General features: G+C 37.9%; 1 protein-coding gene across 2 annotated transcripts in view; it reads right to left on the bottom strand.

Moving 5' to 3' along the window:
• The window catches only part of PFDN1 (prefoldin subunit 1), a 68,495-nt gene extending 43,940 nt beyond the window's left edge, over nt 1-24,555 (bottom strand). For both annotated transcript variants that reach the window (XM_032425208.1, XM_032425210.1), the window contains exons 1-2: nt 24,468-24,555; nt 21,906-22,072 (exon numbers count right to left, since the gene is read on the bottom strand). In XM_032425208.1, the coding sequence (XP_032281099.1) occupies nt 21,906-22,072; nt 24,468-24,500 (200 nt within the window). In that variant the 5' untranslated portion in view covers nt 24,501-24,555. The remainder of the gene's footprint in view (nt 1-21,905; nt 22,073-24,467) is intronic.
• Between the last annotated feature and the right edge of the window lie 2,665 nt (nt 24,556-27,220).

Raw genomic sequence — 27,220 nt, 5'->3', positions numbered from 1 at the left:
ATCATATATTATTGTATGACTCCATTTACATGAAATGTCCAGAATAGGCATATCTATACAGACAGAATGATTAGTGATTGCCTACAACCAAAAGAAGGGAGAAATATGGAATAACAACTATGGGTTCACTGATTCTTTTCCTAGTGAAAAATATGTTCTGGAATTAGTAGCAGTGATTGCATAATTCCATGAATATTCTAAAAACCACTGATTTGTACACTTTAAAGTGTTTAAAAAAGTGAATTTTATGTTATATGAATTTTATCTTAAAAAAAAAAAGCCAAAAGACTTAAAGAAACACTTCATCAAAGAAGACATGAAGATGACAATACTCAACATCATGAGTTGTTTTTTTTTTTTTAAGATTTTATTTATTTATTTGAGACAGAGAGAATGAGAGAGAGAGAGAGCACATGAGAGGGGGGAGGGTCAGGGAGAAGCAGGCTCCCTGCCGAGCAGGGAGCCCGATGTGGGACTCGATCCAGGGACTCCAGGATCATGACCTGAGCCGAAGGCAGTCGCTTAACCAACTGAGCCACCCAGGCGCCCTCAACATCATGAGTTAATAAAGAAATGCAAATTAAACCACAAGGACACACCATTACATATCTCCTGGAATGCCTAGAATAAACAACAACAAAAAAGGCAGTATCAAGCGTTAATAAAGATGCAAAGCAACTAGAACTCTCATACATAGATGGTTGGCAAAACGGTACAGCCACTTTGGAAAAGAGTTGGCAGGTTTGTTATAAACTTAAGCAATCACTCACCATTGAACACAGCAATCCTATTCCTAAGTTTATAACCAAGAAAAATAAAAACATACATCTGTACACAAATATTTATGACTATTGTATTCATAATTGCCAAAAACTGGAAACTCAATGTCCATCGACTGGTAAATGGAGAAAACGTGGTACAGCCATACAATGAAATGCTATTTAGCAATAAAAAGAACAAAATATTGGGCGCCTAGGTGGCTCAGTTGGTTAGGCAACTGCCTTCAGCTCAGGTCATGATCCTGGAGTCCCAGGATCAAGTCCCGCACCGGGCTTTCTGCTCGGCAGGGAGTCTGCTTCTCCCTCTGCCCTTCACCCCACTTGTGCTCTCTCTCTCAAATAAATAAAATCTTAAAAAAAAAAAAAAAAAACTATTGATACACCTAACAACATCAAGAAATCTCAAAAGTTATACCAAGTCAAAGGCAACAGACACAAACAGTTATATACAGTATGCTTCCATTTACATAACATTCTAAAAAGGGAAAATAAGGGAAAAAATAAACCAATAGTTAATAGGGAGTAAGGGTAAAGAGAGAAGTATGACTAAGGAATGTTTTGAGGAGATGTAAATATTTCAAAACCAGACTGTGGTGTTAATTACACAACCATATATGTTTGTCAAAACATACAGAACTGTATGATTAAAAAGGGTAAATTTGGGGCACCTGGGTGGCTCAGTCGATTAAGCATCCGACTCTTGGTTTCAGTTCAGATCTTGACGTCATAGCTGTGGGATCCAGCCCCGCGTCAGGCTCTGCACTCAGTGCAGAGTCTGCTTGAGTTTCTCTCTGCCCCTCCACACTGCCCCCCTCTCTAAAATAAATCTTTTTAAAAAAAGAAAAAAGAAAAACGATCAGGAAATGGTTTTATTTCCAACAAAATGGAAATAGATTAATCCTAGAATGACATTAACATAAGTACACGTAAGAATTTCAAAGTGACTGGTGGCGCCTGGGTGGCTCAGTCGTTAAGCGTCTGCCCTCGGCTCAGGTCGTGATCCCAGGGTCCTGGGATCGAGCCCCGCATCGGGCTTCCTGCTCTGCAGGAGGCCTGCTTCTCCCTCTCCCACTTCCCCTGCTTGTGTTCTCTCTCTCGCTGTGTATCTCGCTCTGTCAAATAAATAAAATCTTTAAAAAAAAAAAAAAAAAAAGAATTTCAAAGTGACTGAAGAACATCCATTTTTTTAAAAACTATGAAATAAAATCAGATACATATCAAGAATAACTGAACAAAAAGAACCAAATTGTGAAAGTTAAAACTAATAAAAATAGGGTTGCCTGGGTGGCTCAGTTGGTTAAGTGGCTGCCTTCAGCTCAGGTCATGATTTCAGGGTCCTGGGATCAAGCCCCATATAGGGCTTCCCTGCTCTGCAGGGAATCTGCTTCTCCTTCTCCTCTGCCCTTCCCTCACTCGTGCCTCTCACTCTCAAATAAATAAATGAAATCTTTAAAAAAAAAAAACTAATAAAAATAATTACAACTACAATAATTAGTTAAGGGATACATAAGATAAAAAGATATGAAATGGACGTGGATGGAACTAGAGGATATTATGCTAAGCAAAGTAAGTCAATCAGAGAAAGACAATTATATGGTTTCACTCATATGTGGAATTTAAGAAAGAAAACAGAGGATCATAGGTGAAGGGAGGGAAAAATAAAACAAGATGAAATCAGAGAGGGAGAAAAACCATATGAAACTCTTAAGGATAGGAAATAAACTGAGGGATGCTGGAGAGGAGGGGAGGAGGGATGCTGGGGTAACTGGGTGATGGGCATTAAGGAGGACACATGATGTAATGACCACAGGGTGTTGTATTTTTTTTGCATCTATAATTCCTTTTGTAATTTAATTTTACAAATTACACCATGATAAAACAATAAAAATTACTCATGTCGCATATTTTCAAGATTTTATAAGTTAATCCAACGCATACCACGATAGATTTTTGTTGTTGTTTACATAGGAAGTTCTCATGGTTTTAGTATTGTACAAATTGAAGCTGAGACTACACCCAAAAATGAGTTCAGAAAATGGCATTACAAAAAACTGGGAGTAGTAAAAAACCCATGCAGGGCTGCTGTGCGGAAGCAAACTGGATGTTTTCATTGCCGTAACTCTTCAGTGTGGCCGAACTTAAAAACCAGTCCTCCAAAAAAGATGAAGGCATTTTGGAAGAATACAGCAATTCCAGGGTATACGATGGCTTTTTCTTTAGCAACATAACCTCCAAAGAGAATCCACATAGATGCAATCAGAGATGGAAAGGCCAGCATGAAGCCAATGAACAGCCAAATACGAGCACCTGAGCACAGGGTATTACATACAATTGATGAAATCACTGAACTCTACCTCTGAAACTCTTAACACACTATATGTTAATTAGCTGAATTTAAATAAAATTTTTTTTAAAGATGTAAAATGTTACCATATGATTTCACTCATACATGTAATTTAAGAAACACAATAAATGAGCAAAGGAAAAAAAAAGAGAGACAAACCAAGAAACAGACTCTTAACTATAGAGAACAAGGTGATGGTTGTGGGGTAGGGGAGGGGGTGAGGAGTGAGGATGGGTCAAACAGGTGATGGGGATTAAGGAGTACACCTGTCATGATGAGCACTGCGTGATAATGTATGGAATTATTGAATCACTATATTGTACACATGAAACTAATATAATACTGTATGTTAACAATATTGGAATTACGATTTAAAAACAAATAAACAAACAAATACAAATAAAACCATTCCTATTTAAAAAAAGATGTAAAATGTGAAGTCAAAAACATAAAATGTTGCAGGACAGGAGTAATAACGTTAAGCTTTACAATGGGGTCAAACTTAAGTTGTTATCAACTTAAAAGACATCATTTTAGACATGTCATTGTATGTAAGCCTCAGAGTAACCACAAAACAAAAACCTATAGTAAATACACAAAAAATAAAGAGAAAGGAATATAAGCAAACCACTAAAAAACTCATCAAACCACAAAGGAAAAGAGCAAGAGAAGCAAGGAACTGAGAAGAACCACAAAAACATCCAGAAACAATTAAGAAAATGGTAATATGCACAAATCTATCAACAAGTACTTTAAATGTTAGTGGACTAAATTCTCAAGTCAAAAGACAGAGTGAATAAGTAACACACATGACCCATCTACTCACTGCCTAAAAGATACTCCCTACAAGATGCAAAGACATATGCAAACTTAAAGTGAAAAAGATGGAAAAAGATATTCAACACAAATAGAAACCACAAGAAAGCTGGAGCAGCTATACCTGTATCAAACAAGATAGACTTTAAAACAAAGACTGTAATAACAGACAAAATAGGGCACTACATACTGATAAAGGAGTCAATCCAATAAGATGATATAACATTTGTAAATATTTACATGCCAATCATAGGAGCACCTAAATATAAAGCAAGGCAGGGCACCTGGCTGGCTCAGTCGGAAGAGCATGCGACTCTAGATCTTGGAGTTGTGAGTTCAAGCCCCACACTGTGTACAGAGATTACTTAAAAAATAAAAAATCTTTTAAAAAATAATTAAAGCAAATATTAACAAATCCAAAGGGAGAAACAGCAATACAATAATAGCAGGGCACTTTAATGCCCCTACTTCCATCAATGGATAGAAAATCACTAAGGAAACATCAGGCTTTATGACACATAACACCAAACAGACTTAATATTTACAGAACATTCCATCCAAAATCAACAGAATACACATTCTTCTCAAGTGCATATGAAACATTTCCCAAGTTAGATCATATGTTGGGCTTCAAATTTTAATAAATCTGAGGACTACAATCATATAAGGATCTTTTCATGAAACTAGAAATTAATTACATAAACTGGAATTTTACATAAAATTAATAAGCTGGAAAATTCACAAATATGTAGAGACTAAACAACATGCCACTAAGCAACCAACGCATGAAAGAAGAAATCAAATGAGAAATAAAAAAAATACATTGAGATAAATGAAATTGGAAAGGCAAAATACCAAACTTTACAGGAAGAAACAAAAATCTCAAACAACCTAACTTTACACCTCAAGGATCTAAGGTTAAAAAAAAAAAAAAAAGGAAAAAACAAGGCTCAAAGTTAGTAGAAGGGAGGAAATAAAGATTAGAGGAGAGAGCATGAGAGTAAAAAGACAATAGAAAAGATCAATGAAATTAAAAGCTGGTTCTTTGAAAAGATAAACAAGATAATCCTTTAGCTAGAATCATCAAGACAAAAAAAAAAAAAGAGAGACGACTCAACATCAGAAATGAAAGAGATGTTACAAATGATACCACAGAGGCTCCCCGGGTCCTGGGATCCAGTACTGCATTGGGCTCCCTGCCTCTCCCCACCCCCTCATGCACTCACTCTAAAATAAATAAATAAATAATTTTTAAAAATGATACCACAGAAATACAGAAGATCATAAAAGACTGAACAATTATATGGCAACAAACTAGATAACCTAGAGGAAATGGATAAATTCCTAGAAACAATCTACCATGACTGAATCGTAAATATACACAAAATCTAAACAGACCAATTACTACAGGAGACAGAAACAGTCATCAAAAATCTCCCAACAAGTTAAAGTCCAGAACCAGATGACTTCACTGATGAATTCTACCAAACATTCAAAGAAGAATTAATATCAACTCTTCTCAACTCAACTCTTCCAAAAAAATAGGAGGGAACACTCTCATATTCATTTTAGAGGGCCAGCATTACCCTAATACTAAAACCAGATAAAGACACCAAAAGAAAAGAAAATTATGGGCCAATATCCCTGATGAACAAAGATGCAAAAATCCCCAACAAGAGGGGGGATTGGGGAGACTTCAGGGGAAGATGGTGGAATAGGGGAATCCTAAACTCACTTAATCCCACAGAACAACTAGATAACACTCATATCAGCGTAAAAAACCCAGAAAACAACCCGAAGACTGGTAGAACAGATTCTCCACATCTAAATGTAGAGAAGGGGCCACATCAAAGAGGATAGGAAGGGTGGAAAGCCAAACGGACCCCAAGGACTGTCCGTGGGAGGGAGGGACTGGCAGACGCAGAGAGGGGAGATGACCAGACCCCCAACCCAGGCACCCCAGGCACAAGGGACCCACATGGGGAAGACAAATCCCCCATAACATTTGGCTTGGAAAACACAGGGGCCTAACAATCAGTAGGGCTTAACACCTGGGATTTTAATCATCAGGAGGCTCTGCTCTAGGAGAGTGGGGAGGGTGGACTCCCTGCCCTTAAAGAGAGAGCACAACAGGGGCACCTGGGTGGCTCAGTCCGTTGAGCGTCAGACTCTTGATTTCAGCTCGGGTCATGAGCTCCTGGGTCGTGAGATCAAGCCCTGCATCAGGCTCCACACTCAGTGGGGAGTGTGCTTGAAGATTCTCTCCCTCTGCCCCTCCCCTGGCATGTATGCATGCATGCTCTCACTCTCTCTCTCAAATAAATAAATCTTTAAAAAGAGTGAGAGAGAGAGAGGACAAGAAACATTCCTGCTGAGAAACAGCACAGAAGCAGCAGTTTGAAAAATGCCTGGGGTATATGCGAAGGAGATTTATTGACTAACCTCAGTCTGTATGGGAAGGGTTGGGATCTTTGGGAGACTTCCGCAAGAACCAAAGAGCTGGCAAGTACCATTTCTCTTCCCCACCCTACAGCCTAGATATACCTGTGGGAACCAGCACAGGACCTACACTCTCCATCTTGCTTGCTAACAGCATCCCTGTCCGCAAGCACCTCTGCAGTTCTGCCCCCTCCAACCTGGCAGGCCTCAGCAAGAGTGTTCCCAGGAGGCTGCAGGTCCCCTCCTGCAGCAGACCAGCACAGACCATGCTGGCACCACGAGCCCCATTCTCATATTCTGCTGCTAACGTGTTCCCTCCAATATGCCCTTGTTCAGAGCCCGTCCAAAGCAGTGTCACAAGCCTGGTAGTGTGCAAGCAGTCCCGAGAGGGGCTAGCACCACTCCAAAGTGACTCCTGTCCCAGGGAGAAAGGAAGATAACCCCCCACACCACTCCAACTACAGGCCCAACTGGAGGCAGACACTGGGTCTGACTGCAGGCCCTTTCCAACAACAAAAGTTTCTCAGGGCACAACACAGGGAGAGCACCCTGAAGTTCAGTTCTACTGCATCTCTGGCAAAAACCTGGTCTGACTCAACTCAAGCACAAGGTGGACCCAGACTGGCCCACTAACAACATGGGGGCCAAACACTGCCCAAAACAGGCAAAGAGAACCATTAAAGACGACTAGACCGAAGGCAAACGCAGATCAGCCACAACAGCAGGGCACACACGACACACATAAGAAACATCCCTGAAGGGCCAGGACTTGTGAGCAGGGAATACTGCACTACAGGGCACTACAGGACCTATTCTTCATCAGGCCACTACTTTCAAGAGCAGGAGAAATAGCTGACTTTCCTAACACACAGAAGCAGAGAGAGTCAAACAAAGTGAGGAGACAAGGGAATATGCCCCAAATGAAAGAAGAGGACAGTATCACAGCAAGAGAGCTAAATGAAATGGAGATAAGTCATGTGCCTGATAAGGATTTTAAAGTAATGGTTTAGAAAGACTCACTGGATTTGAGAAAAGAGTGGAGAACCTCAGTAAGATCCTCAACAAAGAGAAAATGTAAAATGAACCAGAGATTAACAACTCAATAACCGATATTAAAAACACAGCAGAATAAATAGTAGCCTAGAGGAAGCAGAAGAAGGAATAAGTAACCTAGAAGACAGTAATAGAAAGCAATCAAGCTGAACAAGAAAGGAAAAAAATAACAATAATAATTGAAAAGACTTTGGGAACTCAGCGACACCATCAAGTATAATAACATTCACATTATAGGGATCCCAGAAGAAGAGAGAGAAAAGGGGGCAGAAAATTTATTTGAAGAAATAGTTGAACACTTCCCCCAGTCTGGGGAAGGAAACAGAAATCCAGATGCAGAAGGCACAGACAGCCCCCAACAAAAGCAACCCAAGGAGGTCCACAGAAGGTAATTAAAATGTCATAAAGTAGTGATAAAGAGAAAATTTTGAAATCATCAAGAGAAAACAGTTACAAACAAGGAAAAACCCATAAGGCTATCAACTGATTTTTTCAGCAGAAACATGGCAGGCCAGAAGGGAGTGGAATGATATATTCAAAATGCTGAAAGAAAAAACCTGCAACCAGGTTTTTCTCTATCCAGGAAAGAACTAAAGAATTTCCCAGAATAGGGCGCCTGGGTGGCTCAGTCGTTAAGCGTCTGCCTTCGGCTCAGGTCATGATCCCAGGGTCCTGGGATCGAGTCCCACATCGGGCTCCCTGCTCGGCAGGAAGCCGCTTCTCCCTCTCCCACTCCCCCTGCTTGTGTTCCTGCTCTCGCTATCTCTCTCTCTGTCAAATAAATAAATAAAATCTTAAAAAAAAAAAAAAAAGAATTTCCCAGAATAAAAGGAAAGATAAGGAGCTTCCCGGACACACAAAAGTTAAGGGAATTAATCACCACTAAACCAGCCCTACAAAAAATGTTAAACAGAACTTTCAATGGAAAGGAAAGACCGTAAGTAGAAAAAAAATGGGAACCACAAAAGCAGTAAAATTAGGTTTATCTATAAAAATCAGTCAAGAGATTCACAAAATAAAAGGATGTAAATTATGACACCATATACCTAAAACACAGGGTGGATAGTAAAGAATGAGTTCAAACTTAAGCCTCAGTTTCCAACTGAGCCACCCAGGCGCCCAAATTTTTTATAATTTTTAACTAATCTCTACACCCAACGTGGGGCTCAAACTCACAACCCCAAGATCAAGAGTCACATGCTCTACCAACTGAGACAGCCAGGTGCCCCAGGAGCTGGTTCTTTGAAAAGATCAACAAATCAATAAACCTTTAGCCAGACTCATAAATAAATAAGAGAAAGAGAGAGAGAAAAGACTCAAAATCAGAAATGAAAGAGGAGAAATAACAACCGACTCTACAGAAAGACAAAGGATTATTAGAGAATATTATGAAAAATAATATGCCAGCGAATTGGACAACCTAGAAGAAAAGGATAAATTCCTAGAAACATATGACCTCCCAAAACTGAATCAGGAAGAAACAGAAAATTTGAACAGACCAATTACCAGCATTGAAAGTGAATCAAAAATAAAGAAATCCCAACAAACAAAAGTACATGACCAGACAACTTCATAGGTGAATTCTTCCAAACATTTAAAGAAGAATTAATACCTATTCTTCTCTATTCCAAAAAATAGAAAAGGAAAGAAAACTTCCAAATTCATTCTATGAGGCCAGCATTACCCTGATACCAAACTAGATAAAGACACTACAAAAAAAAGAGAACTACAGGCCACGATCTCTCATGAACATCGATGCAAAAATCCTCAACAAAATATTAGAAAATCTAATCCAACAATTCATTTAAAAAATCATTCACCGCTATCAAGTGGATTTATTCCCAGGATGCAAGGGTGGTTCAATATTTGCAAGTCAATCATCGTGATACATCACATTAACAATAAAAGAAAGGATAAGAACCATATGATCATTCAACAGATACAGAAAAAGCATCTGACAAAGTATAAAACACATTCATGATGCAAACCTTGAAACAAAGTAAGTTTAGAGGGAACATACCTCAACAAAATACAGGCCATATAAGAAAAACCCACAGCTGACATCATATTCAATGGTGAAAAATGGAGAGCTTTCCCCCTAAGATCAGGAACAAGGCAAGGATGTCCACTCTCGCCACTTTTATTTAACAGAGTACTGGAAGTTCCAGCCACAGCAATCAGACAAGAAAAAGAAATCAAAGGCATCCAAATTGGTAAGGAAGAAGTAAAACTTTCACTATCTGCAAATGACATTATACTATATAGAGAAAACCCTAAAGACTCTATCAAAAAACTATTAGAACTGTTAAATGACTTCTGGAAGGCTGCAAGTCACAAAATCAACGTACAAAAAGAAAAAACAAAACCAAAAAATCAACACACAGAAATCCGTTGCATATCTATACACTAATAATGAAGTAGCAGAAAGTGAAGTTAAGAACACAATCCCATTAATAATTGCACCAAAAATAATAAAATACCTAGGAATAAACTTAACCAAGGAGATGAAAAACCTGTACTCTGAAAACTATAAAACGCTGATCAAAGAAACTGAAGACAACACAAATGGAAATATATTCCATGCTCATGGACTGGAAGAACAAATATTGTTAAAATGTCCATACTACCCAAAGCAATCTACAAATTTAATGCATTCCCCATCAAAATTCTGATGGCATTTTTCACAGAACTGCATCAAAGGATCCTAAAAGTTGTACAGAACCATCAAAGACCCCAAATATCCAAAGCAATCTTGTGAAATAACAAAGCTGGAGGTGTCATGCTTCCTGATTTTAAACTGTATTACAAAGCTATAGTAATCAAATATAGTACTAGACTAAAAGCAGACATAGATCAATGAAACAAAATAGAAAGCTCAGAAATAAACCTACATATATATGATCAATTAATTTACAGCAAGGGAACCAAGAATATACAATGAGGAAATCACAGTCTCTTCAATAAATGGCATTGGGAAAACTGGATAGCCATATGAAAAGAATAAAACTGTGACACTATCTTACAGTATGCACAAAAAAATCAATTCAAAATGGATTAAAGACTTGAACATAAGACCTGAACCATCAAACTCCCAGAAGAAAACTTGGGCAACAAAAGCAAAAATAAGTAAGGGGGACTACATCAAACCAAAAAGCTTATACACAGCCAAGAAAATAAAATGAAGAGGCAACTTGTGAATTGGGAAGTATTTGCAAATCATATATATGATAAGGTGCTAATATCCAAAATACATAAAAAAAGAACTCTCACAACATAATAAAAAACAACCCTCATTTAACAATGGGTTGGGGCGCCTGGGTGGCTCAGTTGGTTAAGCGACTGCCTTCGGCTCACGTCATGATCCTGGAGTCCCTGGATCGAGTCCCACATCGGGCTCCCTGCTCGGCAGGGAGTCTGCTTCTCCCTCTGACCCTCCCCCCTCTCATGTGTTCTCTCTCATTCTCTCTCTCTCAAATAAATAAATAAAATCTTTAAAAAAAAAAAAAAAAAAAAAACAATGGGCAGAGGATCTAAATATACATTTTTCCAAAGAAGACAGAGAGATGGGCAACATGTACATGAAAAGGTACTCAACATCACTAATCATTAGGGAAATGTAAATCAAACCGCAATGAGATGTCACCACAAATTTTTGAGAATGGCTATTATCAAAACACACGAAATAACAAGCGTTGGCAAGGACAAGGAGAAAAGGGAAGCCTTGAGCACAGTAGGTGGAAATATAAATTGTTGCAAACACTATAAAAAATAGTATGGAGGTTCCTCAAAAAATAAAAAATAGAACTACCATATGATCCAACAATTCTACTTTTAAGTATTCGTCCAAAGAAAAAGAAAACACCAGTTTGAAAAGATATGCACTCCATGCTCACTGTAGCACTACTTTTACAATAGCCAGGACATGGAAGCAACCTGTGTCCATTAATGGATGGATAAAAAAAATGTGGTATATATACACAATGGAGTACAACTCATCCTTAAATCCTTGGGTGTCTCAGTCGGTTAAGCGTCTGACCCTTGATTTCAGCTCAGGTCATGATCTCATGGGTTGTGAGATCCCGTCAGATGTGGAGCCTGCTTAAGATTCTCTCTCTCCCTCGCCCTCTGCCCCTCCCCCAACCAAGCACTTGTGTGTGTGTGTGCGCGCGCAAGCGCGCTCTCTCTCTAAAAGAAACAAACGAAAAATGGTTGGGGACAAGTTGAAGACAACCTGAAAGAACCAATGGCCAAAGTGGAACTATCTGAGCAACAAAATAGCACAGTTTCAGATTATAATCCAGAAATACAGCACCTAGACCTGCCATACCTTAGGCAAAAGAAATCTGCAGAACACAGTATGTTCAAATCTAACTCTGAGGGATGCTGCTACATCTTAGTACTATACTGTGTCCCCTCATCTACTACTATATTCTTAAACACACACCCCCTTCCTTTTCTCTTCCAGGGTCAGTATTTCAAGCATTATGGAAGGCTATCCACCAAGCTACCTCTACCCAAAGTCCCTCCAAGAACTCATTTATTTTCAAGGCTTCAACTTGGCTAAATGATATCACCCCCATCAACGACAAAATATCGCAAAATAATATCACCCCCATCAACTACACTATCTCTGCATCATCTGTCATTTCTACTTGTATGTTCCGCATCTCAAACTCAACATGTCCCAAATTAAACTCCTTTTATCTACCCATACCAACATTCCCTACAAGCAGTTTCCCCATTTCATTTCATATCAATGATACCACCACTTGCCCACTCACCTAAGTCCCAAACCTGCAAATACCTTCCTTGTACCCTCTATATTCCCAATTTATCACTGACTCATCATTTTCTTTCATACTGACCCTTTTCCTTTCCATTCCACTTCTGCCACCTTAACTTATGCCCTTATTATTACACTCCTGAATTACTTCAATAGCTTCCTTCTGTAGTCCCTAATTAAACTCTCCCTAATTCATCTTACATATAGTACCAAGAGTTTTCATGTAGCTAGCCCTCAACTGCTGGTCACTGTAAAGACTGTTGCTGACGATTTTAGTAGACACTATTGGTTGGCTACCCAATATCCATTCCTCTTCTTCGTTGAAGAGCCCAAATTTTGTTTGGAGACCCTCCACTTCCCCAAGTGACTCAGGGAATTGAATCCTGGGGTGAATCTTGATTGGTCTTACCCAATCATGGCAGTCCCATCCCCCAAGATTTAAGCCCAAGCACGTGATAAAGTTCTTGTCATGAAATGTGAGAGGTGGCCCTTTTGAAGACTTCTGAGAAAGATTTCTTTGCTCCTACAAATGTGACATAGAAAACATGGTACTTTCTAACTCTAGATGTTGTCACATCTGAATGAAATATTTGGAACTCCTACAGCCAACCTGGAAGATAAAGCTGGCAAGCACAAAGAGGGCAGAGGCAAGAGTAAAGAAGTGGAACTGCAGCCCAGCATTGGAAGCCTGATATACACAATATTGATAAATCTCAGAAGCATTGTGCTTAATGAAAGAAACCACACAAAGGAGTACATTCTATAATGATTCTCTCTCTCTCTCTCTTTTATATATATATACACACATATATGTGCACTCCATATGAAGTTCTAAAATGGGCAAAATTAATCTACAGTGATACAAGTCAGATTATCAATTGCCTAGAGCAGAACTTGAGGGAGGGAAGAATGACTTGGGAGAAGAAGGAACTTCTGTTGAAAATGTTCTATATCATGACTGGAGTGATGGTTACAGTTGTCAAAATTCATCTAACTGTATTCTTAAAAATGAGTGTATTTTACCATATATGTTATATTTCAATAAAGTTTACTTAAGAAAAATGAATAATTAGTTCTATAGTATGCCAGACGGTTATAAATGCTATGGAGAAAAATAAAGACAAAAAAAGAGAGTACAAGAGGCAAGAAAGTGGGGGTCGAAGTATATGCACAATTTTAAACAGGATGGTTATAAAAGGCCTCAATGCCTTTTTAACAAAGGCCTCAAGGAAGAGAAAGGTGTACGGGAGACATCTTGAAGAAGGAAGCTCCAGACAGAGAGATCAGCAACTGCAAAGCCCTTGTCTCTTTCAGTGATAACCATTTGAAGGTTTTGACTAGAGTGATCAGACATGTTTTGAAAGGATCACTCTGTGCACTCAGTTGAGAAAACCTATAAAGTGGTAAGGATGGAAGCAGAGAGCCCAGATAGGAAGCAGCTGCAATAATATGATGGTAGCTGAGATCAGGGTGGTGGTAAGTAGAAATGTTCAGATTCTGGACCAAATTTAAAGACAGTGTTTGCTAATGGGCTGAATGGAAGATTAAAAGAGAGGAGTCAAGGATGACTACGAGATGTAGAAGGATCGAAAAACCATCTACTGAAATGAAGAAGACTGTAGGGAGGAACTGGTTTACTTGTAAACAGTGAGAATTTTATTTTGGTCAAGTTAATTCTGAGATGCCTACCAAATGGAGATATAAACTAGGCAGGTGGATATACAAGTCTGGAGTTCAGGGAAGGGGTATAAGCTAAAGATAAAAATCTGGGAGTTGCCAGTATATAAAAAGGCACTTAAAGAGATAAGCCTAGATGAGATCACTAAGAGACTGAGTATAGACAAGAGAAGAAAAAAAAATGCCAAAGACTGAGCCCAAGTACAATCTAAAATTTGGAAATGGTAAAGAAAAAGAAACAGTAAAGGAGAATGAGAAGGAATGGCCAGTAAAATAAAAGGAAAACCAAGAGGTGATATCCTAGAAGCCAAAGGAAGAAAATGTTTCAACAAGGGAAGCAAGACCAGATGGAATAAATGCTGATAGGTCAAATTAGATGAGGAATGAGAATTCACTGGAATTATTAGAGGACCAATGTCCCTTCAGGAACCCAGGCCCATGTAAATGTCCCTTCTTCTAGATAAGTAACCCACACACTGCTAGGTTCAATTTGTACTAATTAGAAATCACTGTGTATTTTTAAATCAAACTATTACTTCTAAAATGAAAGCAGTAGTATGTTAATCTATTTTAAACATGATGTTTATTTTTGGTCACTATCTGGTATTCTAAGTATTCTGGTAAGTAATCACCTCTGATGTTTACCACTTTTACTCTAGCCTCATCAAACCCCAAACATATCCACATATAATCATCAAGATTTGCTACAACTTTTTCCAAGATGTGGTATTTATTTTACTAGAAGGTTAAAATGTAACACCGAATGAAATATAACCATTGGAGAGTAAAAATTACTATCCAGTGAGTACTGAAGGACACAAACAGAACAGAAGACTCCTGGTACAAAAGTAGAAAGTCAGAGGAATATAAATATATTTTGGCACAAATGCAAAAGACTCAGACACACATACAGGATGCATATTGTGATTCAAATCTTTTTACCCTGAGCCAAACAATGTAAAAGGCTCAGTTTAGGTAGTCATGCTCTTATCTATTTAAAGACACATTTTTAATACTGGGCTCTTGCTAATGTGCAGATTTGATATGAGAACATTTCAAGTCCTCTTCAAAGCCAAGGGAACAGTGTCTTCCAAGTAATCTGGTCCATTTCAAGGTAGCTGACCTTCCTCAAAACAAGAGATGGCAATGAGAGTTCCTGGCCAGGACAATAAGAGAACATTCCCTCAGACATGTCTATTCGAACTTAAATGCTAAAAATAAACTGAGCATACATTCTTCACAAAACCACAGGCACTAATGGTGCATGCAACAAACTGCAACCCTGATCATTCCTTCTGGGCAAAGGGTATTTGTAGCTCACAGCAATTCCTGATACAAGGAATAAGAAAGAATACTAAGAAGTCCCTACCAAGTGTGTGTTCACATACACAGGTAGACGGACTTTCACCTTCTAGGTCAGTATTTCTTCTGAGCTCCTTTTGGATGTTTCATTAAGCAGATTATGTTCCTTGACATGACCATTCCAGTCCTCTCTCAAACAGATTAGACAGCAAGTTGTTCCTAAATTTGCCATTATGAGATAAGTGGCAGCTAAAATCAGAAAATTCTTGGTACAGCTTAAAACTGATTGTTTTTCATTTCAGAGAAATTCAGCTGAAGTCAGTTGCAGCAAACAATTCCCCAATGACAAAGTAACATAGTTCAAGGTTACTGCTACCTTAATTTTTATTTCGATAGGAACAACAAGGTAATGGTATTTTTCACCCTTCCCTCAGTTTACTAAATCAATCCTTATCACCAATTGGGATACACTGTAGTATCCTCTTGTATTGCTGAGTAATTGCTACTTTCATGCAACAAAAGCAGGTCTTGTTTAATCCTTTGCCAGTTTAAAGAAAAAAAAAAAAAAGTCAGGCCTTTTGATGTCAGGAAATGCAAAAGCCAAGTCCTCCAAGTAACCAAATGAATCAATTATATTTACATTTTTAAATCAAGTTCGAGCCTAAAATAAGTAAGGACACATTAAATAAAAATTTTATTTTAGCATGTTTGCACATCCCAAGGTAAGTATAACAGACTTCTTTTCCCTTTACAATAAACTCGTAATTAGCACGATTTTCGAAACTAACTTCCTGTGTTTCAGTGTGACAGTCTGGATTTGGAGGACATGGGAGGGGAAGAAGGGAAAGAATTATTAAAAATAATCTTCTGAAGAAGAAACATAGCTATGTAATTCCTACGCAAATGTTTGCTAACTTCCCCTGGCACAAAAACAGTGATGTCATTCTACACAGCCGTACAGCAGTTATAATCAACATCTGAGTTTTTAAATCACTAACAACTTAAGGAAATTAAGAATATTACTCAAAAATCTCCTCTCCCTAGAGTACCACATCTGTGAAAGAGAAGAGTGTGCCCATCTGGGGTCATATACTCAGCATATACATACTCAGCATCAACAAGACTGAAGTCATTTTTCCCTGCACAACAGAGAAGTTGTTGTTTTTTCCCTTAGAACTCTGAGCAATGAAAGCCAGGACTTTAAATGGCTCCGTATAAAAACACAAAAAGGGTGGGTCACATTCTATTAGTAAAAGCAGCTCAACATCAAGAACCCCTCTTCCTTTAAAATGAAATCTAAGGGGCGCCTGAGTGGCTCAGTCGTTAAGTGTCTGCCTTCGGCTCAGGTCATGGTCCCAGGATCCTGGGATCAAGCCCCACATCCCCACATCCCCACATCGGGCTCCCTGCTCCGCAGGAAGCCTGCTTCTCCCTCTCCCACTCCCCCTGCTTGTGTTCCCTCTCTCGCTATGTCTCTGTCAAATAAATAATCTTTAAAAAATAAAATAAAATAAAATGAAATCTAAAAAACAAAATAATTTTCAAAGGGAAGAAGAAGAACTCTTTAGTTATCTTTGCTTCATTTTTTCTAAGTATAAAGTAGTATACAAGGAGCTGATAAATTTATATCTGCAGTGTGCTCTCACAACAAAAGTAATGTACACTTTTTTCTCCTATAGCAAGCACTAAATAAAATATCCAAACTTGATTCCAGTAAGAACAATACATAACTATTTTTACTGTAACATCAACAATATTTACTGCACCAAGATTTGTGGTTTATTTCCTAATCTAGTACAACTATTTTGTCGGCTTTAAAATTACCTCAAATTGACTGGAATACCAACTCTACAGCTACATGAAATTGTAAAATGGTTTCAAAACTTGCACCATGACTATGTCCCTTTCTATTAATATTTAACATAATGAAACAGAGAAAGAGCAAATATTTCAACTTGGCTTTATAAATGTCACGATTCAAATTACAGGTCAACATCCAAACTAACAATTAAAATAACAACAAAACCAACATAGTATTTTAAACAAAGGGCATTTCAAACAAGCTGTCATGAAGAATTCAGATTACTACATCCTAAATAATTGGAAAGTTGCTCAACTGTTTAGATTTTTGTTGTTGATGTTAATTTGTTACCTATCAGGAATACATCTACTGTTTTTACTTTCTACCTGTGCCACATTTATCTTAGGTTTTATACTTCTGGATCTTTCAACCATTAGAGATCAACCATCAAATTACTTCAACAAGTAGAAATAGCAACACCGCTCCCAAACAGCAATTTCTGCATTGCTAGACACTTATCTAGTTGGTAGATTTATACCATTGTTCATTCTTAGTTCCTTAAATGTAAAAAATACCCACAGAATGGTGGCATACCTCTAAATTGGTTTAAATATGGTACAAAGTTATTTTTAGTTAGGTTCAAGTTTTAAAAAGGCACTAATCATTCTTCTCAAAGGCTAATCTACTCAAGTTCCTCCCATATTAAAAAAATTAAAAGCTTAATTTGTCTCTTTTGGAAAAAAGAAGTTTATGTAATGCTCAAGTAAAAGGACACTAAAATTATAGAATAATAAACCTGACATCAGGGTCAGGATCATACCTAGTGTTCATAAAAGTAAGTCTGACATTTATTCTAATGATGGTCCTTTCAAATACCAGCATGGTTAAATGTCCTTTACATACACTTTCAAATATAATTCTTATTTTTAAAAAATACTCTTATTTTCTAGTGTGCAAAGTAAAAGGGAAGAAAACCCCCCATAAACCATTATAAACTGGTTCTTATTCAGGAAAAAAAAAAAAAGATACAAGAAACATTCATGTAGTATTTGCGAACTATGTCTATTCCCTCCTTGCATGCTAGAAAGATGCAAAGACAAACACTTGCAAACTATTCAGACAGATCATTCCACAGTTGTAACTTTCATCATAGTTCTCAAAGCAGTATGGTGAGGTCAGCTCACAAACAGCTTAAGTAGCCAAACTAGAAATTGGTGGTAGTAGTATCAGGCTACATAACAGCCTCTCCAAAGAATATGAAGTAAGAGAACTAAAATGTGCTGGCAACACGCCAAGAGACTGGATGGCATATAGTTTGAGCAATGAATATGCAGAGCTTACAGTATATAGCAATTCATCATCTCTTACCCTATAGCCTGATTTTCCTTGTTTAAAACCACAATTAGCCATATATAAGAGGTATTTAATACTACCAAATTTCTCCATACTTGTGACTTGAAAGACATCTGGGCTGGCAAGATTTGGTTAAACTAAATACATACCCTATAAAGGAAAATCTGATTTCCATCCTATATGAAAATGAGGAAGGTAAAAGAGATACTGTTATATTGATATTATTCTGCACAGAATAACCTTTATTCTTTAAGGATTATACTGTCCTCAGCATAATTCTAAAGGCTTACGTTCTTCTATACTTTCAGTTTTGAATGAACATCTCTGCAACTGGTTGGCATTTAGAATTAGTCAACTTTCTCGGTAGATTTCATAAAGAATTAATACTGTCCAATCAAAGGACATAATTTTGGTCAGAAACAACTCCTCTGACCTTAGTCAAAATACATTACTTTTACAATTTCACCTTTGTTGAATCATATTCTAAAACAGAATAAGAAATCCTAATTCTTAATTGTCCAACTTTCCAAACATATTTTCTTTCTAAAGAAATAAAAGAAAATGCAGTTATTTTAGGCAAGAGAAAGAATCATACTCATTTCAAATCAAGACACATTTAAAGATTTTTTTTTTTTTTTAATTTGACAGAGAGAGAGACAGCAAGAGAGGGAACACAAGCAGGGGGAGTGGGAGAGGGAGAAGCAGGCTTCCTGCTGAGCAGAGAGCCCGGTGCGGGGCTTGATGCCAGGACCCTGGGACCATGACCTGAGCCGAAGGCAGACGCTTAACGACTGAGCCACCCAGGCGCCCCAAATCAAGACACATTTAACATCTATTTTGTGTCAGACATTGTGTTGAGAACTGAGGAAACAAAGACAAATATGTACATGGTCTCACAGAGCTGACGATCTAGTTGAGAAAAAAGACCTATTTAGAAATCAATCATCTCTCTTTCTCTGCTGTACTAGCTACAGGAACAAAAGCTCTGGTATCACCCAGGAAGTGTGGAATAAGTCTGCCAGGGAGAACCGAAAAATCTTCAGAGAAGATGAGCTATGGGGATACTTCAGGCCAAGGACAGAACGAGCAAAAGCAAGAACATGTGTGACAAAGCCCTGTGACAAAAGTAGGGACAACCATTTCTGGAACATGTGCTACTTACTACTCTTCTACCTTCACCCATGACAGACATTACTAATCAATTAAAACATGTTTGAAGTCCACATGAAACTCAAACTCCTTCTCAACAGATAACGCAAAATCAATGCAAGAAGTTAAGTCCATGACATGAAATTTATGTGCTATCCTGAGCCTGGGAATAGAAAGTGGCAGGACTTGAGGCTAGGGAGTTACATTAATAATGGACAGATTATGAATGAACATGAATACTAGGCTAATAAGTTTAGATTTTATCCTATGGGCAAGAGATCAAAGAAATTTATGAAAAACATGGACGTGATCAATTCCGGCAGAAGTACGAAGACTGCATTTGGACAGACAGAATAAAGGCAGAAAGAAAATTAAGATGCTATTGCAATAATCTAGGCAAGATACAATGAGGCCTGAATTTCAGCGATGGCAAAAATCTACCACAGATTCTAAAACAAAAATGGAGTATTTTGGATTTTATAATTCATGGTTTTAAAACAACAGCTTGAGAAAAATTAGTATTCTAATTAGAATTCCCAAATAATACTCAAAAAGGAAAAGACAAATTAAGGTAAAGACTGGAATTAAAGAAGTGAATCACAATGATACTCAAGATTACTCAAGACTATAAATTCAGAAATAGTTATTTCAGGTTTAGCATCAAGGAGAACATCCTCATGACCAGACTAATACTCAGCAAGTCTTTTCTTCCTGAGGGCACTAATACTCTAGCCAAACAACAAACGCTATTCACCTTACATGCCCCTACAATGCAGGGTCAAATTTGCACTCAGTGGGATGCAGAAAGCGTAAAAGTCAAATTGAAAAACCAAAGTTTGAAACTATGTAGGTTTCACTTTATCCAAACACTTAAAACTACGTATTTCTTGTACATGAAATAAATCTTCGGGAAATACTACTACTGTTGTACATTAACTAAATCATATCCTAGCCTTTTAATTCTGTACTTCTTTGTATGGAATACAACCTATTTGTAGCACTTAGGGCAGTATGCAAAAAAGGCAGCTACCCCACTTATGCACTATGTTTAATAAATTAAATTATTCTGATTAAAACTAAAAACTTCATTATAGCTCAAAAGGCCAAAGACAGTCAAGAGTTTTTCTATTTTTGGAAAAAGAGATTCTTTAACTGTTGCAAAAGCTAATGCTGTGACATGAAATCCAGGTGCAACATGTTACAAACATGTTAGGAAAGCTAACATTACTGTTTTAATACCTAAGGATATTCACATTAAGGATAAAACTACCCTGCAGTGAATGCCAACAATGCACCTCATACTACACAGACAGATATTCAAGGTTTCTATTTTGTTATCATTCCAATTCTTTCATGTCCCAGTAAGCAAACCCTCAAAGTGGGATTCTCTTCCTCTAAAAATAAGCTAAAATGAAAAATATGAACTACAGAGATAAAATTTGTGATATATTGTTTATTCTGAGAAAGCAAATCACATGTTTATCATAATCTCTTTTCCAGAAAGAAAGGGAGTAGCTAGTCATGAGCAGGGCCCACTTCTCATGATGTCATTCCAAAGCCATTACTAAATGTTACACATGTTACGCTTCCTTCAAATCAATCACAAAACAAGTCATCCTAAGACCGAGGTCAAATTCCACTCAACTAAAAGATCTCCAAACTTGAAGTAACGGTCCACTTACTAAATAATATTCAAAGACCAAATTCCAGAAAAACCCTCCTCTTGTACCTCCCCCACTTAAAAAAAAAAAATCAGTCTTCTCCTTTTAGCTCATTGTAATGGAATGTGACCTGTAGTTAAGGGCTTTTCCATTCCTTATTTACTGCTTAGAGAAGGCGGAGCAGATCTATTCTCCCTCACAAGGGTAATGTATTTCTTAAAAGAAGAAAAGTGCAGTGTGGGTGGTTAATAATATAACAATTAGAACAAACAAAGGGCAAATTGGTTTACTTGATTTCTCATGTATGATAGGATGAGTTTATTTAAATGATAAATGAATCTATTTTTTAATTTTACAACACTGGACAAACATCTAAAAGATCTAGGATTTGTATGATTCCTAATAAATCAGGTAGCATAGGGGAAGTTAAAACTACAACTACTTAAATAAATCTTCACACACAAAATTACTATAAACATCTTTTCATGACAAATCATATTTTTGTCATTGAAGTTATACACTTAAGTACCTACCTGATCATAGAAGAACAGGAAAATATTTAAGAAATGTACTTCAAAGTCTAATATTAAACACATCTCTCTGGGGTTCAGTTAGCATTTTTTAAAAGGAGGTATTTGACTCGATGATCCTCAAAACTACTATGATACTTTAACCCAAGTTTTAAAATGAACAAACTCTAGACAAAAACTCTCCCACAATAACCCCCTTAAGGATATATTTTACTTACATTCTTCCTACACCTTCATACATGTGAGTCTCATCTACCAAAGTCATAATCTCTGTATCTGTAAGATGTGCATGCTTTTTCGTTCTGTTTAGCTGTTCAATCTGTATGTCTGCAAGCTTCACCTTCTGTTGAGTGTCAATAACTTTGGCTTGAAGCTCTGTGAAGGCCTAATAAAAACAAGTCCTTGATTTAGTGGGTGAAACATTTTACAGGAAACACTTAAGTCAAATCCAAACACATTAAAATAAAGCATATTAACCAGAGACAAAGCTGTTAAATTTACCAACACAAACATCAGTAAAAGTCAATATAATTGTAAACAATCAAGCCACCATACTAAATAATGAACTTTTCCTGTCCTCAGAAGATGCAGTCTATTTGAAGCAGAACAAATGCATATTAAATAGCCTTATGAAAAAGCAGGTATCCAAGGAGTAATAAAAACAATAAATGCAAGAGTCAGAGGATGAAACCCAGAGATTCAAAACAAGAACCACAAATACGACTCACTTCATTTGTGTTACATGACTAGATTTCAAAACACTTTCTCACATTTGTTTGAAATACTAACAAAGGAATATTAATATGAGAACATTGAAGAATAGAATATCTCATTTACTCTTCTCAATAATCCTATGAGTTAGGGATGGCAGTTTCATCATTACTCTTTACAAGTTAAAGTAACTAAATTTGTTAAAGAGATAAAAGTGGCTTGCACAGGGTTGAACAACTATTAGGTGGAAAGGCAGGTACTTAAATCCATTTCTTCTGACCCCTAGTTCAGGAATGTTTCTATTCTACTGTCTACAGTAATACTCAGAATACAAATATTTTTGAGATAAAGATAAAAAACTAACAAAAAAAATTCAAAGCCTGGTAGAAGAACTGCATCATGATATTCATATCCACATACCAAGCCAAATTTGACCCTCATGTACACTTAAAGATAAACACAGTTCTTGGATACTCTTGTTTAAGTGCCTGGAATGACTTTCAGATGCTGTCAAATTTATTCCTTAATAATAACATCTGTGACTGCAACAATACAAGGCAAAGGCTACTAAACTTTTTTCTGACTTTGTTCTCCCCTACTAGTGACTGGTTTCCGAAGACTGATTTGGGAAGGGAGGTGCCTGAAACTTCCTGTTAGTCTCCAACAACAACAACAACAACAACAACAACAAAGATCTTATAAAGATATTAGAAGATAAAACCTTTAAACAAGTTTATTTTTTAGTTAATTTAATTAGCTCTCAAAACTACCCAATGTAAGTCTCCAATCATTTTCTTAGTTTGCATTCATTGCCCAGGGGTTTCTTAACGAATTCAAATACTGGGAGCTAAGACCATTCACAGCTGTACTCAACTGTTTACTCTTTCACTAAACCCCGACTTACATTTGAACTCTTAACAGAAAAAAAAAAGGTAAATTTTTAGAATTCGTTAAGAATTCTTAAAATGAATTTTGTTTTGCATGTAAAATTACCTGACTGTTCTGTACACGCTTTGCTAAGGAAGCTGGTAATTGTTCAAGCTGAGATATTACAGCATTAGAGAACACCACGTTAAAGACTAAATTTACAAGTTTCAAAAGAAGACAAAAAGCAAGTTACATACACATATATCCTCCGGGTAATAACAAACAGCTTCATTTATTAGGAGCAACAACTAGCCCAGCTGTCCTATTTCATATGCAAAGGTTGACCAGAAGAAATATTAAGACGCAAAATTTGCTCTTCTGAAGAACCTAAATAATCAAAAGGTGTGGAGTAAAGTAGGGAATAGTGGATTCTAGTCCCAACTTTTGACTAAATCTTTTCTGGAACTCAGTTTCCTTTTCTAGAAAAAGTACAGGTTTAAAGTAGATGAAGTCCAGCATCCTTTCCCTGACAACCCTTAGATGGCGAAAACGCTTTTGACTAAACACATTTATAAGCAACTGTTTGAAGAGAGGAGCCCAATTCCTTCTGATACAGATTATATTTGGAAAATTTTACGGACCTGTTTCTTTTTTTGACAAGTCCTTCAAGAAAAGGGGAAGGGGAGTAGGGCTGGGAGTTAAAGCTCTGATATTAACATTGCTATGAGACTATCTAACTCTGACCTGTATGTAGATACTGCGACCTTTCACGTTACAGGATCAAGTAAGTGGCCTAAAAACACAGAGTGGACTTGGGAATTTTTAAAGCAAATGAGGATTTAGAATTACAGATGCCTCAGCTCAGGCAAGCGGTCCGAAGGGTCTCCAATTTGAAACGCTTACTTCAGGCCTTACTATGGAACTGAAGCCTCCACACAACGAAACGGCTCTGGAGCTCGGAATGAGAGAACAGGCCAGCTATCGGCCCGCGAGACAACCAGACCAGCCCAACCGGCTCTTACCCAGAAAGAGCTGCTCGCCCCCCACGCCAACCTAAGAAGACCTGGTCCCGCCTCAGGACTCTGGGAAATCACTCCCCAGTTCCCTGGGGCCTCTTGCCTTCCTCAGGACTCGAGCATCATTTGATATATCCCCTTAGCTTCCCAAAGAGAAGCCTGTGGCAGGTCAGGACCCTCTTTTACCTTCTTCAACTCCAGATCCACGGGAGCCGCCATCTTGGTTCACTCAGTGCGCCTGCGCAGTACGATAAAGCCAGAAAGAGGATGGAGGAGGGGCAAGCCTTGGCGGTTCGACTGTCCCTTCCTTCTGCGCCTGCGCACGAGTCGGACTAGCCCGGCTTCTAGAAATGTTACGAATACAGATTACGTTTTCCCCACATGATTTATCAGGCTTGGCACGCAGATTCTCAGTGTGGTTTTAAGCGCTTTGACAAATAGCTTAGTTAGTGCTTGGTGACTAGAGTTGTAAGTAGATCAGGCCAAAACTTCTTCAGGCATTCATTACTTCAACTAGTCCCTGTGCTGTCAGGGAAGTAGAAGAATCAACCTCAGCCTCAGGCATGCCAGTATGGAGAAGTCCCGCAGTTTTAGTGGAAGTGTTCTTCCAAAGAATTTATTTCTACTGAAATCTTCTGGAAGACCTTCTAGACACAGTGGTTCTCAAGAGAAGCCAAATAAATTTGCTGAAAGAATACAGATTCTCTGGGGTGCATGGGTGGTGCAGTCGCTTGAAGGTCCTCTTGATTTCTGCTTGGGTGGTGATCTCTGGGGTCTTGAGATTGAGCCCTGCGTTGGGCTCCACGCTGAGCAGGGCGTCTGCTTTGGGTTCTCCCTCTGCCCCTCCCCCTGCGCTCATGCTTTCTCTCTCTAATAAATATTTTAAAAAATAATAATATAGAGTCTCTGGTCCTCATCCCAGACTTAATTACTTAAAAATATCTGAAATTGGGGCCTGGAAGTTTGTGTTTTCCCAAACTCCCTTTATGACCTGATGCAAGTCCACCTGCAGACTACATTTCAACCAGAAGATGAATAGTGATTAGACTTTTAGAAACGGAAGAAATGGATGTTTTACCGACTCTAAAAACTTGGGAGAGAGGAGGAAAGGCAGGGAATTTGGATCCAGCTAGCTCTGGATTCAGTGTTTGCTCTTGCCTAGGTCTGTCTGGTTCCACTTCAGTAGCTGTGTAACAGTAGAGTTTGCGTCCTTATTTAATTTGAGAGTAACAATATTGACCTCACACAGTTATTTTAGGGAATAAGACTGGGAAAAGCTCCAAGCATAGCACCATGCTCACAGTAGGTACTCAATAGTTATAGTTAAGTTGATGTAGAGTCCTGAGGCAGGGACTAGTTGAAGTAATGAATGCCTGAGTTAAGTTGATGTAGTTGATGTAGCATTATTATGTTTGTCTTTCAAGGTCTAGGAAGCAGGCCACCTCTCCCATTATCTTTTTTGTCTTTTTGTATCATTCATCACACAGACCAAAAATAATCTTTCCTCTGAACTCTCTTCAAGACTGCATCTGTTCCTTTCTGAGGTACATGATACTTCCTACCTTAAAAAAAAGAAAACTTTTCCTTTTTTTTTTTAGATATTATTTATTTATTTTTCAGAGAGCGATAGAGAGCACAAGCAGGGGGATTGGCAGGCAGAGGAAGAAGCAGACTACTTGCTGAGGAAGGAGCCCGATGTGGGACTCTGTCCCAGGACCCTGGGATCAAGACCTGAGCCGAAGGCAGACGCTTAATCAACTGAGCCACCCAGGGATCCCCTACCAAAAAAAATTCTTATTAAACTCTAAGCTCCTTGAAATCAAGAACTATGGAATAATGGTTCTCCCACTTATACCCAAAACACTGATCACAGTGCCTCACAGAGAAGAAATACAAAATAAACACTCAGTAAGAATAAATTCTACAGAAGAAAACTAGCCATTTTTCTTTAATCTGGTAAAGAAAAGAAAGGCCTAATTCTACTCTGGGACCTTCTTAGAATTTCGTTATAGATAGTTAATTAATAATGACTAAAAATTGAAATTCAAAGAAAGTCTCAGACACTTACCTGTACATTACCTCATGAGATTTTAAAACACTCCTCATAGAGGCGTATGTAATGTCAAAGTTAGAAGCATAGGCTACGGTGTCAGACAACGGGGTTCAAATACTGCCTGCACTACTTAAAAGCAGTGGGACCTTAAGAAAGAATCTTCTCTCAATTTTTCTGGCCATTGTTCCTTTTTGCATACCACTCCTTCCTCCTGAGTTTAATTTCCTTCTTGATGAAGTAAGTCTTTTAGTAGATTCTTTCAGGAAGAGTCTTGGAGAGTAAACTCTTAGCCTTGTATGATAGGTTTGATTGTGTCCCCCCCAAAAAAGATGAGTTGAAGTACATCCAAGTGTCATCTATTTGGAAATCAAGTCTTTACAGTGGTAATCAAGTTAAAATAAGGTTGTTGGGGTTGCCCTAATCCAATATGTCTTAGTCCTTCAGGCTGCTATAACAAAATACCACAGACTAGATGGCTTATAAACAGCAAACGTTTATTTCTCATAGTTCTGGAGACTGGAAGTTCAAGATCAGGGTGCTAGCATGGTTGAATGAGGGCCATATTCTGGGTTGCAGACTTCTGACCTCTTGCTGTGTTCTCACAAGAAAGAGTGGAAGATCTCTGTGGGGTCTCTTTTATAAGAACATGACTCCCATTCGTAAGGGTTCCATTCTCAAGACTTAAGCACTTCCCAAAGGCCCCACTTGCTAATGCCATCGTGTTTGTGGGTTAAGATTTCAACATATGAATTTTGGGGGTACACAAACATACCATAGCACAATATGACTGGTGTCCTTATAAAAAGGGGAAATTTAGACTTAGAGATAGACATTCACAGAAAGAGGACTATGTGAAGAAACAGAAGAATGCCATGTGAAGATTGTA

Source organism: Phoca vitulina, unplaced genomic scaffold, assembly GCF_004348235.1.
Source record: "Phoca vitulina isolate PV1807 unplaced genomic scaffold, GSC_HSeal_1.0 scaffold32, whole genome shotgun sequence".
Lineage (NCBI taxonomy): Eukaryota > Metazoa > Chordata > Mammalia > Carnivora > Phocidae > Phoca > Phoca vitulina.
Note: the sequence above shows the minus strand (reverse complement) of the source record. Positions and strands in the feature narration are given on the sequence as shown.